The following is a 12,403-nucleotide window of genomic DNA, read 5'->3' on the forward strand; positions in this document are numbered from 1 at the left end:
CTACATTGCTTTTGGAAAACAGATTTCTTAATCAGTTAAGAGAAAGCCATTGTAAGCTTGCCTCCTGGCTGTTTATGAGGAGGAATTGTTATAACATAAAAGCACTTACACATAAGTAGCTTTGATATGAAATTTGATTTTGTTAGACTATGATATCTAATTAGAGCAAAATCCTCTTTCGGGAGAATTATACAAAAATGTTAATTTAATGAAATAGAAATGACCATTAAATAAAATTTGAAGATGAATGTTTCCTTATCCCTGATCCTGACACCCAGTGATCAGATCATGGTAATCTTTCCTTTACACTGAATTCTTTTGCAAAGCATTCTTTCCCATTTTTTAAAAACAGTCCTCAACCACTTGAATCTTTGGATAAAAACCATCAGTACCTTTTTTGCTGATTGTGGAAAAATTCTAAAATTCTTAAGACTTTTCCATAGTCTCCTCCATGGAACTTCTGGGATTGCCAATATTGTTCCTGGTACTTTTCAAATGCATATTATCTTGCAAACTTGCCTCATATCATTTCTACCTGGAACCCTTTTCCTTTTATCTGTTTAAATGCTACTACTTTTCAAGGTCCCAGTTTCAGTTGTATCTTCATTCATATACTAGAATATATACTTTCCAAAGGTAGGGATTTTTGTCTGTTTTGTTTACTGCTGATCAAGAATGTCTGCTGAGGGGTACCTGGGTGACTCAATCAGTTAAGTATCTGACTATTGGTTTTGGCTCAAGTCATGATCTCAGGTTCCTGAGATCAAGCCCCACCTCAATCTCTATGCTCAGTGGGGAATCTACCTGAGACACATCAAGCAACAGTTGAGGGAAAAATAAGACATATGATGGAAATTGTTTATAAGGACAGGCCCAGTAAGAAGCATATCCCACAACAGGTAACTCCAAGCTCAAGCTTTAAGTACTTCAAAAAATCTGTGAAGGTTGGTCCTTCTAATCAGGTTTGAGAAAATACCTTTATCCATATGCCATGGAAAGACAATGATGAAGGCATGATCGGATAACAGAGGTTAATCTATCTGGGCAACAGAGCTTTTGGGCAACTGCAAAAGTTTGTATCTCTAAAAATAACCTATTTTTAGTTTACAAAGGACTCTAGTACACATTTTTTTCACTTGCCCCTTCCAAAACCTTGAAAGGTATATTGTTGCTGTATTTCAGAAAAGTAAGTTGTTCAAGGTCAGATACCAAGTAAGTGGCAGAGGGAGCACCTGAACTCAGGCCCTCTGGCTCTAAAGCCAAGACTTTGTCACCTCTACCTGGGTGCTTCTTCCAACTGAAGAGAAAGAGTTAAATTGCTGTTCCATACTCTAATCTTTTTTTTAAAGATTTTATTTATTTGACAGAGAGAAAGAGAGAGCACAAGCTGGGGGGAGTGGCAGGCAGAGGGAGAGGGAGAAGCAGACTCCTTGCTTAGCAGGCAGCACAGTCCCAGGACCCTGGGATCATGACCTGAGCAGAAGGCAGAGGCTTCACTGCTTAACTGACTGAGCCACCCAGGTGTCCCCTATACTCTGATCCTACAGGGCTTTTCTTAATGCAAAGATCACTGATAACCATCACCAGGTGAATATTTCTTGTGTATAGGTTATGTATTTGTGTGCACGCACATGTGTGTATGCATCTGTGCGTTTATCCCATTGTTTTCCTTTTATTATTGAGAATTGCCATGATAGAGTTTATTCAACTAAAAATCTGCAAAACAGTGCACTTCTCACTCCCACATCAGAAGGAGGGCTAGAAAGTTAATCCTCTTCCTTTTTCATGGTCTGAGAAAGGGCACACACACACCCCAATTTGTGTGGAGAAGGCACTGGTATCTGAGGAAGCAAGCACACACCAGGGATTCCTTACAAGTTGCTACAGCTAACAACATGTGAACCTACTCAAGAAGCTGTGTGCATGTTGTACCCAAATCTGAAAACCACCTAGAGCTGTGTATCTCTTCATCAGTGTCCGATGCACTAAATAACCAAGTCCCAGAACAATTACCTCTTCATGCCCAAGGCAGTACCGCTGGGAATCATCAACCTTTCAGGGTTGATTGCAAAGATCTTTCCATGCCTTACAAGGTATTAAGGTTAACTTATTGGAGAGAACTCTGTGAATTAAATGTTGTACATTTCACCACAAGCTAAGCCTATTTCAACAGATTCAGACGTAGTGGAAATATTTCAGAATGTAGCTTCACTGCCTGTGGAGAATATCTTACTATTGCTTATTTTGCTGACTGTTGGCTTCATCATGTAGATGGCTCAGAAGACTCTGAGGGTCCCCGCAGTAATGAATGGCCAAGAACAAAGCTCCTCTGACTGGCCTTGACTAGTCCTACTCTACCTCCCTGCTGCATCTCCCATGACCTCCCACACTTAAACCAACTGCATCACTCACTGTTTCCTGACCTCATCTTCCACTTTTTCCCCAGGATGTTTCTGCTTAGTCTACCTGGAAAGCCCTCCCACCTACCTCTGCCTGTAAAATTCTACTTATCATTCATGTCCTACCTCAAAGGCTCCTTTATGAGATCAGTAGGAATCCTATTTATATATCCCTTGTTATTCGTATGTAATAATTTACCACATTTTGCTTTTTTTATAGTGGGTTTTTGCTGTTCATTTGTCCATCCATTCAGCAAACCCTCAGGGAACACTAATCATGTCTTCATGTTGCTTTTGGTCTAGCTGTCAAGATAGACTGAAAAAGCTCTATAAGATATGTGACAAGTACAGAGCAGAGGAAGTGCAGTGTACACAGGAGCCATCTAAACCAGTTTAGTGTGTGTTTTGGCAATGGGAATTGGGTCCAGAAAGTCTCACCTTTGCATAATTTTATTTTATCTGATATAAGATCAAGTGCTCAATAAAGTCAGAGAAACTGCAGGATGGAAAGCTGGTAACATGTTCCAAGGAGTTGATCATCATGGCTCTCGCCTGTGTGATGGCAACTCAGCTAAACCCACTTAATTCTGAAGCCATTGCTTCTGAGGCTCTTCTCAGGCTTTCTTACATGTAGAAAAGCTATTGAGATTTGATAACTTGAAAGCTTTTCTTTCTCTACAGACACTGACAGGCAGGGATTGTTTTAGAGTTGGTGGACATAATTTAAGGGGAAACCTATGATGTGTTTCTTACACCGTGGGCTGAAATATTCATGAGTTGAAGAGTAGACCCTTTTAATGTGTAATCTACACATAAATGAAGTTAAACCTTAAAATTCATAAGGTATCGTGATTGCTTTAGGATAAGAGTGTTATGAACACACCTAAACCCTTCAATCATTATTTGTAGCCTTCCACAATCAAGAAAAAAAAATGCAGCCACATTTTGGTCATTTCTTAGAAACTGCTTGAGTAGGTTTGTGCTGGCTAAATCTACCACTGAGGTTCCTCTAAGTAAGGTCAGCTCCATGGCTCTGAAACATAACAGAGCAATGAAAACCTTGAAAAATCACCTCTAAAAATAAACTTGGTAAAACTCTCATTTCATATAGTATGGTGACCTTTACCATGGATCACACAGCAGGTTAATTTACTGAGACATTAACTTATGTTTATTTTCATTGTATTTTTCCCCCCTCATACTATTCTAAGAAGGTATTTCTTCTTAGAAGAAATTGGCAATTGTCTTTTCCCACCTCCCAAAGTCAAGATTGCAAGAGAGGAGGCAGAGTTACTCAAAGAAAACATTAATAATTAAAGGCATTAATAATTAGTCTCTCCAAATTCCCCTTGTTTGAGGGCCCTGGGCTTGATCAGCCCAAAGAGCAATGTAGAGAAAATGATCTTCCAACACTGGGAAGGTGAGAGTGGGCTGGTAGGTCCCAGTAGGGAAAATGTCCCTGTTCCCTGACAGCTGCCTTGGAGGAGCATCATCTTGGAGCAATACCTGGTGTGGTGCCCTCTCAGGTTGAAGCCTTAGGTGTGGGACTTCCCCATCTTTCCCAAGCTGCCACCATTCAGGAAACAATGGAGGGCCCAACTTCTACAGGTATCATGGGCTTGGATGCTGAGCAGTGCAGAGGACCTCTCTGAGTGTTGTAGATTGCATAGGCCTTCCAGGGGCTGGTACAGGGAAGGAGGAAGCCCCTGTAGTGATGGAATTTTAATTTCTCAGCCCCTAGGAGTTGGCAGTTTGGAGTCAGACTTGATTTGATGTGGAAAATGAGGCAATGTGATAAGCCAACTATGATGGAATAACATTGTGCCCAATACAACTGTGTAAGTGAAAGCAAAATATTAGCTTGAAATGAATGATCTTGTGTAAGTGGGAAGAGTAGGTTTGTGAGAAATGATCTTTTTCTTTCTTTCTTTTCTTTCTTTCTTCTTTCTTTCTTTCTTTCTTTCTTTCTTTCTTTTCTTTCTTTCTTTCTTTCTTTCTTTCTTTCTTTCTTCTTCTTCTTCTTCCTTCCTTCCTTCCTTCCTTCCTTCCTTCCTTCCTTCCTTCCTTCCTTCTTTCTTTTCTTTGCTTTCCCTTTGTAAAACCCCCATGCCAGATTATTTTCTACATGTACTACCTTATTGGTCCAAAGGGCCCCCAGTGGAGCTAAGTGATGTCCATGAGGGCCTCTGGAGGGCCATGGGTAGACCAAAGAGATGGAAAAAAAGGAAAGGAGATGAGAAGAAATAGAAATGAAAAGAAGTATGGAGGAGAGAATGTGACAATTACCTAAAGCAGAGTAACCCTACCTGTATGCCGAAGAGATGCACTCATATAGCATATGGCTTCCAGCCAGACCAAAGGAAGATATCCATGCTAGTTCCTCCTTTTCCTGTTATCTTCACATCTCTTCTACTTTATTCCTATTCAGTCAGCCTGTGTTCATCCCACACCCTCCTCTGGCTCCAGGCAACAGGTATTTCATTCCTTGGTCCTGGTAGTTTGGGAGGAGGCACAGGGAAAGCATCTGGGGTGGCACCTCACACAGACATGTATGTCCAATCTGGCTCTGCCAACTCATGGCACTGGGTCTTGGGTACTAGATCCTCAAGAGTGAAGAGCAGCGCTGCACGCATAGTAGGGGGCAGTGTCCACTAACCAACTCTCAGATTACTTTCTTCTTGCTATTTTACCTTCACTCCTCTGGGTGGTGAGAACCATTAGTCTTAAATGAACAGGCGCTAGCAGAGGGCTGGCTAGAAGAGAGCTCAGAGGGCAATGAAGAGTACCTGTGATTCTGCATTCGGATCTGGAAGCAACCCTCATCTGGGATAGCTCTTTGTTCCACGGGTTCTCAGATTCCAGCAGGCACTGGAATGACTGGAGGACTTGCTAAAACACGGATGGCTGGGCCCCGGCCCATGCGTGCCTGATTCCCACAGTCTGGGCTGGGCAGGGTTGGTGCTGCTGGTCCAGGAACTGAAGGTTCCTGGCTCGGTCTGTTCTCACACTGAGGCCAAAGTGATTTGTTGAAAGCCTTGCTTTTATGATTTCCCCTTTCTGCTTAAAACTCTTTAGTAGCTCCCTGTAAGGTATACTTTGAGATGTCAGCTGTAAGAGTAAAATGATGAAGTGTTCCCTGGAGGAGGGAGACAGAGGCCACTGCCTCCCTACTTTTTCCTTGTAGGGTAGGGTGTCTCCTTGAAATTTGGGCCAGAAAAAGGGCCCACCTTTTGATTTTATGATGCAAAGTCTTCAACCTTCTGATCCATGGATCCGTGTATACTTATTGCCAGGAGGGGCTCAGGGGGGGTCCAAGTGGACAGGGGACAGCCACAAGGTGCATGCATTCATCTCTCAGGGAGATGAGAGAAGATATAATTCTTCTGTCTTCCACTTCACTGTACACCTTTGTGTTCAGACTTGGTAGATACTTTCACTGTCCCTGCACATGCACATAAGTCTGTATGCGTTTTCTAACAAATTGCGTTCTTTCTCCTTTCTCTTCATTTGTTGGCAGAAAGGGTTGTGTTGTTGTTGTTGTTGGCAGGATGGTCTCATTTTCCTAGCGCAACCCTAACCAGCTTCCTCTTCTCTGAGAACCACCCTGTAGCCTGAGATGATGCAATTTGGTTCTCTCTCCCAGGAATTTGGACTCAGTATTGAAAAACACAGTGTTCACAGAGTTGGGGGAGGGAAAATAGAGGGAAGGGAGAGAGGGAACACAGAGAGAGTTGAAGGAAGCAGTGAGGCAATAGAGAGAAGCAGAAGTACTGATTCTTGAGGCCTTTTCATCTGCGGAACAGTTCCAGGGAGTTCCAGCTGCCACCCCAAGAGCCACCCCATGTTCTCCCAAAAATCCCCTTTGGATTTATGCGAATTATATCAAAATAACTGTACTGAGATATTCCCATTACCCTCATCAGGAAGTCCGATTCCTGGACGTGGTGGTAACAAAGCTCTCCATGATCTGACACCTGCTTACCCCTCCATCTCAGTCTCAATACATTTACTTTCTACTCTATATTTCAGTCATATTGGACTGCTTTTTAGCTCTTTCCACTCTTTAGGTTTTGGGCATGCTGTTTTTCTCTCTGCTTGTAACACTCTTTTCTCCTCATTTCTGCCAGTCTATACCTATTTGGTCTTCAAATACCAGTGTAGATAGGTTGCTTCCTCCAGGAAGCCCTCCCAGATATACAGCTTCTCCTCCACATTCTTGGAGTACCTTTTGCTGCCTGGTGACTTGTCTTTCGTTTTAGATTTTGATCTCTGTGAGGGCAAAGACAGAGTCATAATCACTGTTGTATCATATATGGTACCTGATACTTGGTGGGCACCCAATAAATACTTATAAAATTAATGAATGGCATGCCTCCTTGCCATCAGTCACCTGGACCTTAGTGGCAGACTGGCAACCTTGAAAATAAAAAGAAAAACTGCTTTGGCCTCAAGCTATAGACAGTCAGTTGGAAATACTCCTGAGGTAAAGAATCAGATACTGCCATGGTTTGGGAATATCCTATTACCTTCATTGTATCTCCACCCCTCCCCCCCACTTATTTAATGATTGTGCCAGAGTTTCTAATTAGAGAAAAGGCCTCATGCATTTATTGATTCAAATGTGCTGTATCACCAGGGAGATTTTGAGTATAAGGTTAGAATTTAGCATATCAGAAACTCAATCCATTTGAGATCTCTCAAAGAGGTTTGCCCTTGGGTCATTTAGCACAGCCTTTCATAGTCACTGAAAACCGTTGTCATGGTAATCATGGACCTTTTCAAGATTTTTGTATATGAGTTAATGAAGATACTGGGAACAGCCCAAAGGAATTCATACTTGGGTGTGCATTTGTCTCCATATTAACCCAATCATTGTTTTGAACACACATCTGCCCCTGGGCTGATTCTCTTGGCTCTTGGTACTGACAGGAATAAATAAGCAACTGATTCCTTTTTTAGTATTTTCGGCTTGGAGGCTGTGGCTGGCTGCCCTTTTGGTCTCATTTCAACAGGAAATCCCACATGGAGGGTTTAAAGGAGCAAAAGGAAAAAAGAATGGTGTGCGAAGCAAATATCTTTCTTTTACTTCGAATTATTAATGTTGCTGATTTCAATCATCTAGACTTGATGCCTACAAAGAAGTTTCGGTCGCAGAGTGCACACAAAGTTAACCGTATCTATAGCATTTCTCTTATGGTCCTTTATAAATATGCCTTAACTTAGGCCTCCATCAAGTCTACAGATTTAGGTCCAGATATCTCAGTGTGCTTATAGCATTTGAGTGTGAGCATTTCCATCTATGTCCTGTCCTGCTAGTGATTTCCTGATCCATTCTTCCTTCTTTCCTGTAATACAAACCCCTTACTTTTAGCTTAGGCATGTAGATGCTTGAAATCAAGACATTTCTCATTCTCCCTTAATGCTGGCCAGTGGTATTTAAGTAGAAGCGGTGTATTTGATTTCCTAGGCTTATCTTTAAAGAAGATGGGTTTGCATCCTTCTTCATCCCTTCCTACTGCCTGGAATGTGGACATGACGGGTGGAGCTGAAGCACCCATTTTGGACAATGAGTCAAGAGCCATGTTGAGGAAAGCAGAATGACAAGACAGAAGGAGCCTGGGTCTCTGAAGATTACAAAGCTTCCATAAAAGCCCAGACTGACTATGTTTACAGGAGAGACAAAGAGACTTCAGTCTTATTTAAGCAATTGTTATTGTAGATTTTCTGGCATCTAATCTTAACTGATATACCATCCAAAAATGAAATTTATTTTTCCTCTTTCCACTGAGTAGATGTGAAACTTTATGGGCTTTTCTGTGAGATTTACCTTCTGATCCCAGAGCATGCTGGAAGGAAGGCTGGTTTGTATTAGCGAGACTGAATTTTCTGGTATGGGGAATTGACATTTCAATGGCAAGAAAATACCTACTCCAGCCTAGCCATAGAGATATAGTGTTGCCTGGTCTTTGTATGTGCATTTTCAAATTTTCCAGTATAATGGAACCATATATCTTTCACCTAAAATCAGCACTCCTATCTCAAGTGCTTTTTGGAACAAAGTAGGTGATAAACAATGATCATTAGTCATCAGTCTGAATGCAAAGCAATCGAAGTAAGACAGAAAAAACCCCAGACTTCCAAATTATCTGAAACAAATATAACAGCCCTCTACATGGGAGACGCAAGCCTTACGCTAATAAGGAATTGCAATTTTACTTACTGAACTTGGGCCTTTTAATCTTCTTGGTTGTATCTTTATTTGAGTGTATTCCAGTCACCAGCAAAACTACATGGAGAAAGTGAAAGAAAATCTAGTCAATATCATTTTACCTAAATACTTTCTCCCTTCTGACCCTTATCTCGGCTTTCATCACATGTTACAATATTCTTATGGATGGAACTAATGTTCCCTGGGGAAATAAGGTGAATAGTTTGTGTACTTGTCTTGGCTCCTGCTGAAGGAGGCTTCCAAAAATGCCTCTTGGGCACCTGTTCTCTGTTTTGCTTCTTTGTGTTTCACCACACCAACTCTGCCCTCTTTATTCCCCAAAGGAGAAAATGTGGGATCTGAGAAGCCACTCACTGCTTGGTGCCAGAAATAAACGATGGAGGTAGGCTGAGCACCAGGCCCTGCTTGCACTCTTTCCTCTGTTCCACATTGAGTTTCCAAATGACTAATTTCCAACTGGTCAGAGAACTGTGTAACGGGTGTGCGCACGTACCCACGTGTGTGTGTGTGTGTGTGTGTGTGTGTGTGTGTTCGTGTGTGCGGGAAGGAGAGTGGATTGGAGGGGATCTGTAAAAAGCCCCAGGGAGGGCTGTCTAGGAAAGGAAGACAAGGGGAAAGGGGGCTAGGGAGAAGAGGGGGGGACTGGTCACAAGGTCTGAGGGGTGACCTGAGTGACCTCTGGTGGTCCACTGTAACAGCACCTGTTCTGTGGTCCCACAAGGCCACCTGCAGGTAGATGACCTTCCTCCTCAGAAACAGGAGCAGAACAGCTTTTGGATACTGTTCTCTTCAGGAAATATAACAACAGAGCAAGAAGGGGGACGTCTTTATCCTTTTAAATTCTGAGTTGCATTACCAATTTGAGCCTTGTGTTTAAAAAAAAACAAAACAAAATTGACCAGTTTTTTCTTATTATCAGAATAGTGCATGTTCCTCATAGAAGAATGTAAAAAACACAAAGAACGGTGCAGAAAACATAGATGAGACAAAAGCATAACATTTTTGTTTTTCTCTATACATCTACATATTCATGAGAGTACTTTTAAGCAAACATTTGATCATGCTCATGGTGTTTACAATGTTTTATAACTTACTTGTACTTAAGTAAGTACAAGTAAAAATACAAACATTTTTTTCTTGTCGTCAAATGTTCCTTCACAATAATTTTAAGGGCCTGAATGGTATTGTACTGTATGGATGGATCATAATTTAATCAACTTCTGATTCATCTTTGCCTTGATCCTTTGTTATTTCCTCTACATAAATTTCCAAATAGGATTTATTTTTTTAAAGATTTTATTTATTTATTCATGATAGACACAGAGAGAGAGAGGCAGAGACACAGGCAGAGGGAGAAGCAGGCCCCACACAGGGAGCCCGACGTGGACTCCATCCTGAGTCTCCAGGATCGCGCCCTGGGTCAAAGGCAGGCGCTAAACCGCTGCGCCACCCAGGGATCCCACCAAATAGGATTTCTTGTCTGAAAGATATGCCCACTTAAAATTTTGATATGTATTGTGAACATTTCTCATAGAATTTAAAAAAATGTATTCATGAGAGACAGAGAGAGAGAGAAAGCAGAGACACAGGCAAAGGGAGAAGCAGGTTCCATGCAGGGAGCCTAACATGGGACTCAATCCCAGGACAGTATCATGCCCTGAGCCGAAGGCAAATGCTCAACTGCTGAGCCACCCGGGCTGCCCTCTCATAGCATTTTCTTATTAACAACATCTGACAATGATCGTATCTCTGTACCAATGCTAATTCTACCTGTAGATGGAAAAGCAATATTTTCCTTTCAAAAGGCTAGTCAATTCTCCATTCTTCTTTCCTTCCTCTCTGGGCATCCTACTACTTTACCCACTGCTTAACCTGCCTCTATTGTAGCTACTTTTTTGAGAAACTCACTTTCTGGGTAGAGCTGGCACTCCAGAGTCCATGGAGCGATAATCAAATAGGCATTCTACTTCCTGGTGTGTGTGTGTGTGTGTGTGTGTGTGTGTGTGTGTGAACACAACATAGATGTTCAATTTAGGCATACATGGACTTAGGAATTCTTGAATTGGCAACTACCTTTGAAGTAAACTGTCACTAGGGTTTGTTAAGAAAATTTTTATTTATCTTGTGATTACCTAGCTAATCTGTACCAATAATGCAGTTCCTAAATTATCCCCAGTTTTGACCAGTACCATTAGCTGAGGCTGGACAGTTGACATACCATGTCCTGCAAGAACAGACACATGAAAGAAAACTGAATATGAACCAGAAGTCTAGCCAAGAGGAATGAAGGCAGACATTTTTTAGGTGTTGTTTACTTCTGGGGTTTGGGTGGGTGTGAGCGTCCTGGAGGTCTAATTTTTATAGTAGTCTCTATGTCATTTACCTCTGTGTGAAGATACATCTTCATTCTATACACAAAAAATGACGAATCCTAGAATATTTTAGAAAACAAGTACTAAATAAAAATGTAGAAGAAGATTAAGCAAGTTAATTAGAAGAAATAATTGAAATAGTAATACATTTGGGTATCAGTTCTTGTGGAAAACCAAAAACTGTCCTTCTGGGCCTGTGTGCCTGTGGCAAGTGGTTTATAAGTCTCCATATCATTAGGACTATAAATATTTCAGTAAGACCTCCCCATCACTTGCATTTGCTCACCCACCACCCTCCAGGCTGAAAACATGCATAGCTGGGTTCAGTTTTACCACAGTGGTTAATAAAGTCATTATTTTCAATGGTACACAGAGGCCCTCTCCTCAGCTTAGATGCTTGTTAATTAAAACTCCCCAGAAACCACTCCTCAGGGGGAGGGTTGGTCAATAAGGCTGAAAATATGCTTGTGCCCTAGAGTCTTCATTCCTCATCTGTAAGGCTTCTCTTACCATGCTGGAAGTGGTGAATTTGGGAAAGGAAAAAATCAGTCTTGTGTTGCTTTTCTAAGGAAGCAGGCAGAGCATGGGGATGGATGGTTGATACTCACTTCCAAGTACAAAGTGAACTACAGATCTACCACAAGTAACACTTTATCAGGCTACTGAGGCTATTAGTGTCTAGAAGGCTTGAGGAAATTAAGTCTAGAGTCCAAAGTTCCAAAGCAATCATGGTTTACGAAATTTGCAGCAATACTTTCCAATTGTTAAAAATTTAGTGTTCTAGTTCTGAATAACACTGAATAAAGTTCTCAACCTTTGAGAGTGGTGTTGCTTGAAATTTCAAAACAAACTAAATGTTGAAATTACTTTTTCAAATAAAAGATTTCCTCCCACCTCTCACTTCCTCTAGAGGAACCATCAGTATAGTTAAGATGGCTGATGCATAATTGTTTTAAAATTCAATTTTTTAAAAGATTTTATTTTATTTATTCATAGAGACACACACACACACACAGAGAGAGAGAGAGAGGCAGAGACACAGGCAGAGGGAGAAGCAGGCTCCATGCAGCGAGCCTGATGTGGACTCAATCCCGGGTCTCCAGGATCACACCCCGGGCTGCAGGCGGCGCTAAACCGCTGCGCCACCGGGGCTGCCCTTAAAATTCAATTTAAATAAATTATCATCCTGATAGTTTATGGATAGAGAAATGCAAATGAATTAGCTTAAAACAGTGTTCAGTCTCATTAATGGTAAAAAATACAAGCTAAAGCCAAACAATAGGATAGTTTCCCATACCATGTCAGTAAATACTGAACACAAGATTATATTTAATCCTGGCATGGATTTGAGATTAGGGCATTTAGGTACACTGCAGGTGAAGTCTAAGCAGGTGGAGTCATTC

At 41.5% G+C, this 12,403-nt stretch overlaps 1 protein-coding gene across 3 annotated transcripts in view; it reads right to left on the bottom strand.

Moving 5' to 3' along the window:
- Positions 1-12,403, bottom strand: part of VIT (vitrin) — a 105,035-nt gene that overhangs the window by 65,939 nt on the left and 26,693 nt on the right. For all 3 annotated transcript variants that reach the window (XM_041757467.1, XM_041757468.1, XM_041757466.1), the window contains exon 3: positions 8,620-8,685. In XM_041757467.1, the coding sequence (XP_041613401.1) occupies positions 8,620-8,685 (66 nt within the window). The remainder of the gene's footprint in view (positions 1-8,619; positions 8,686-12,403) is intronic.

This window comes from Vulpes lagopus, chromosome 5 (genome assembly GCF_018345385.1).
Source record: "Vulpes lagopus strain Blue_001 chromosome 5, ASM1834538v1, whole genome shotgun sequence".
NCBI classification, from domain to species: domain Eukaryota; kingdom Metazoa; phylum Chordata; class Mammalia; order Carnivora; family Canidae; genus Vulpes; species Vulpes lagopus.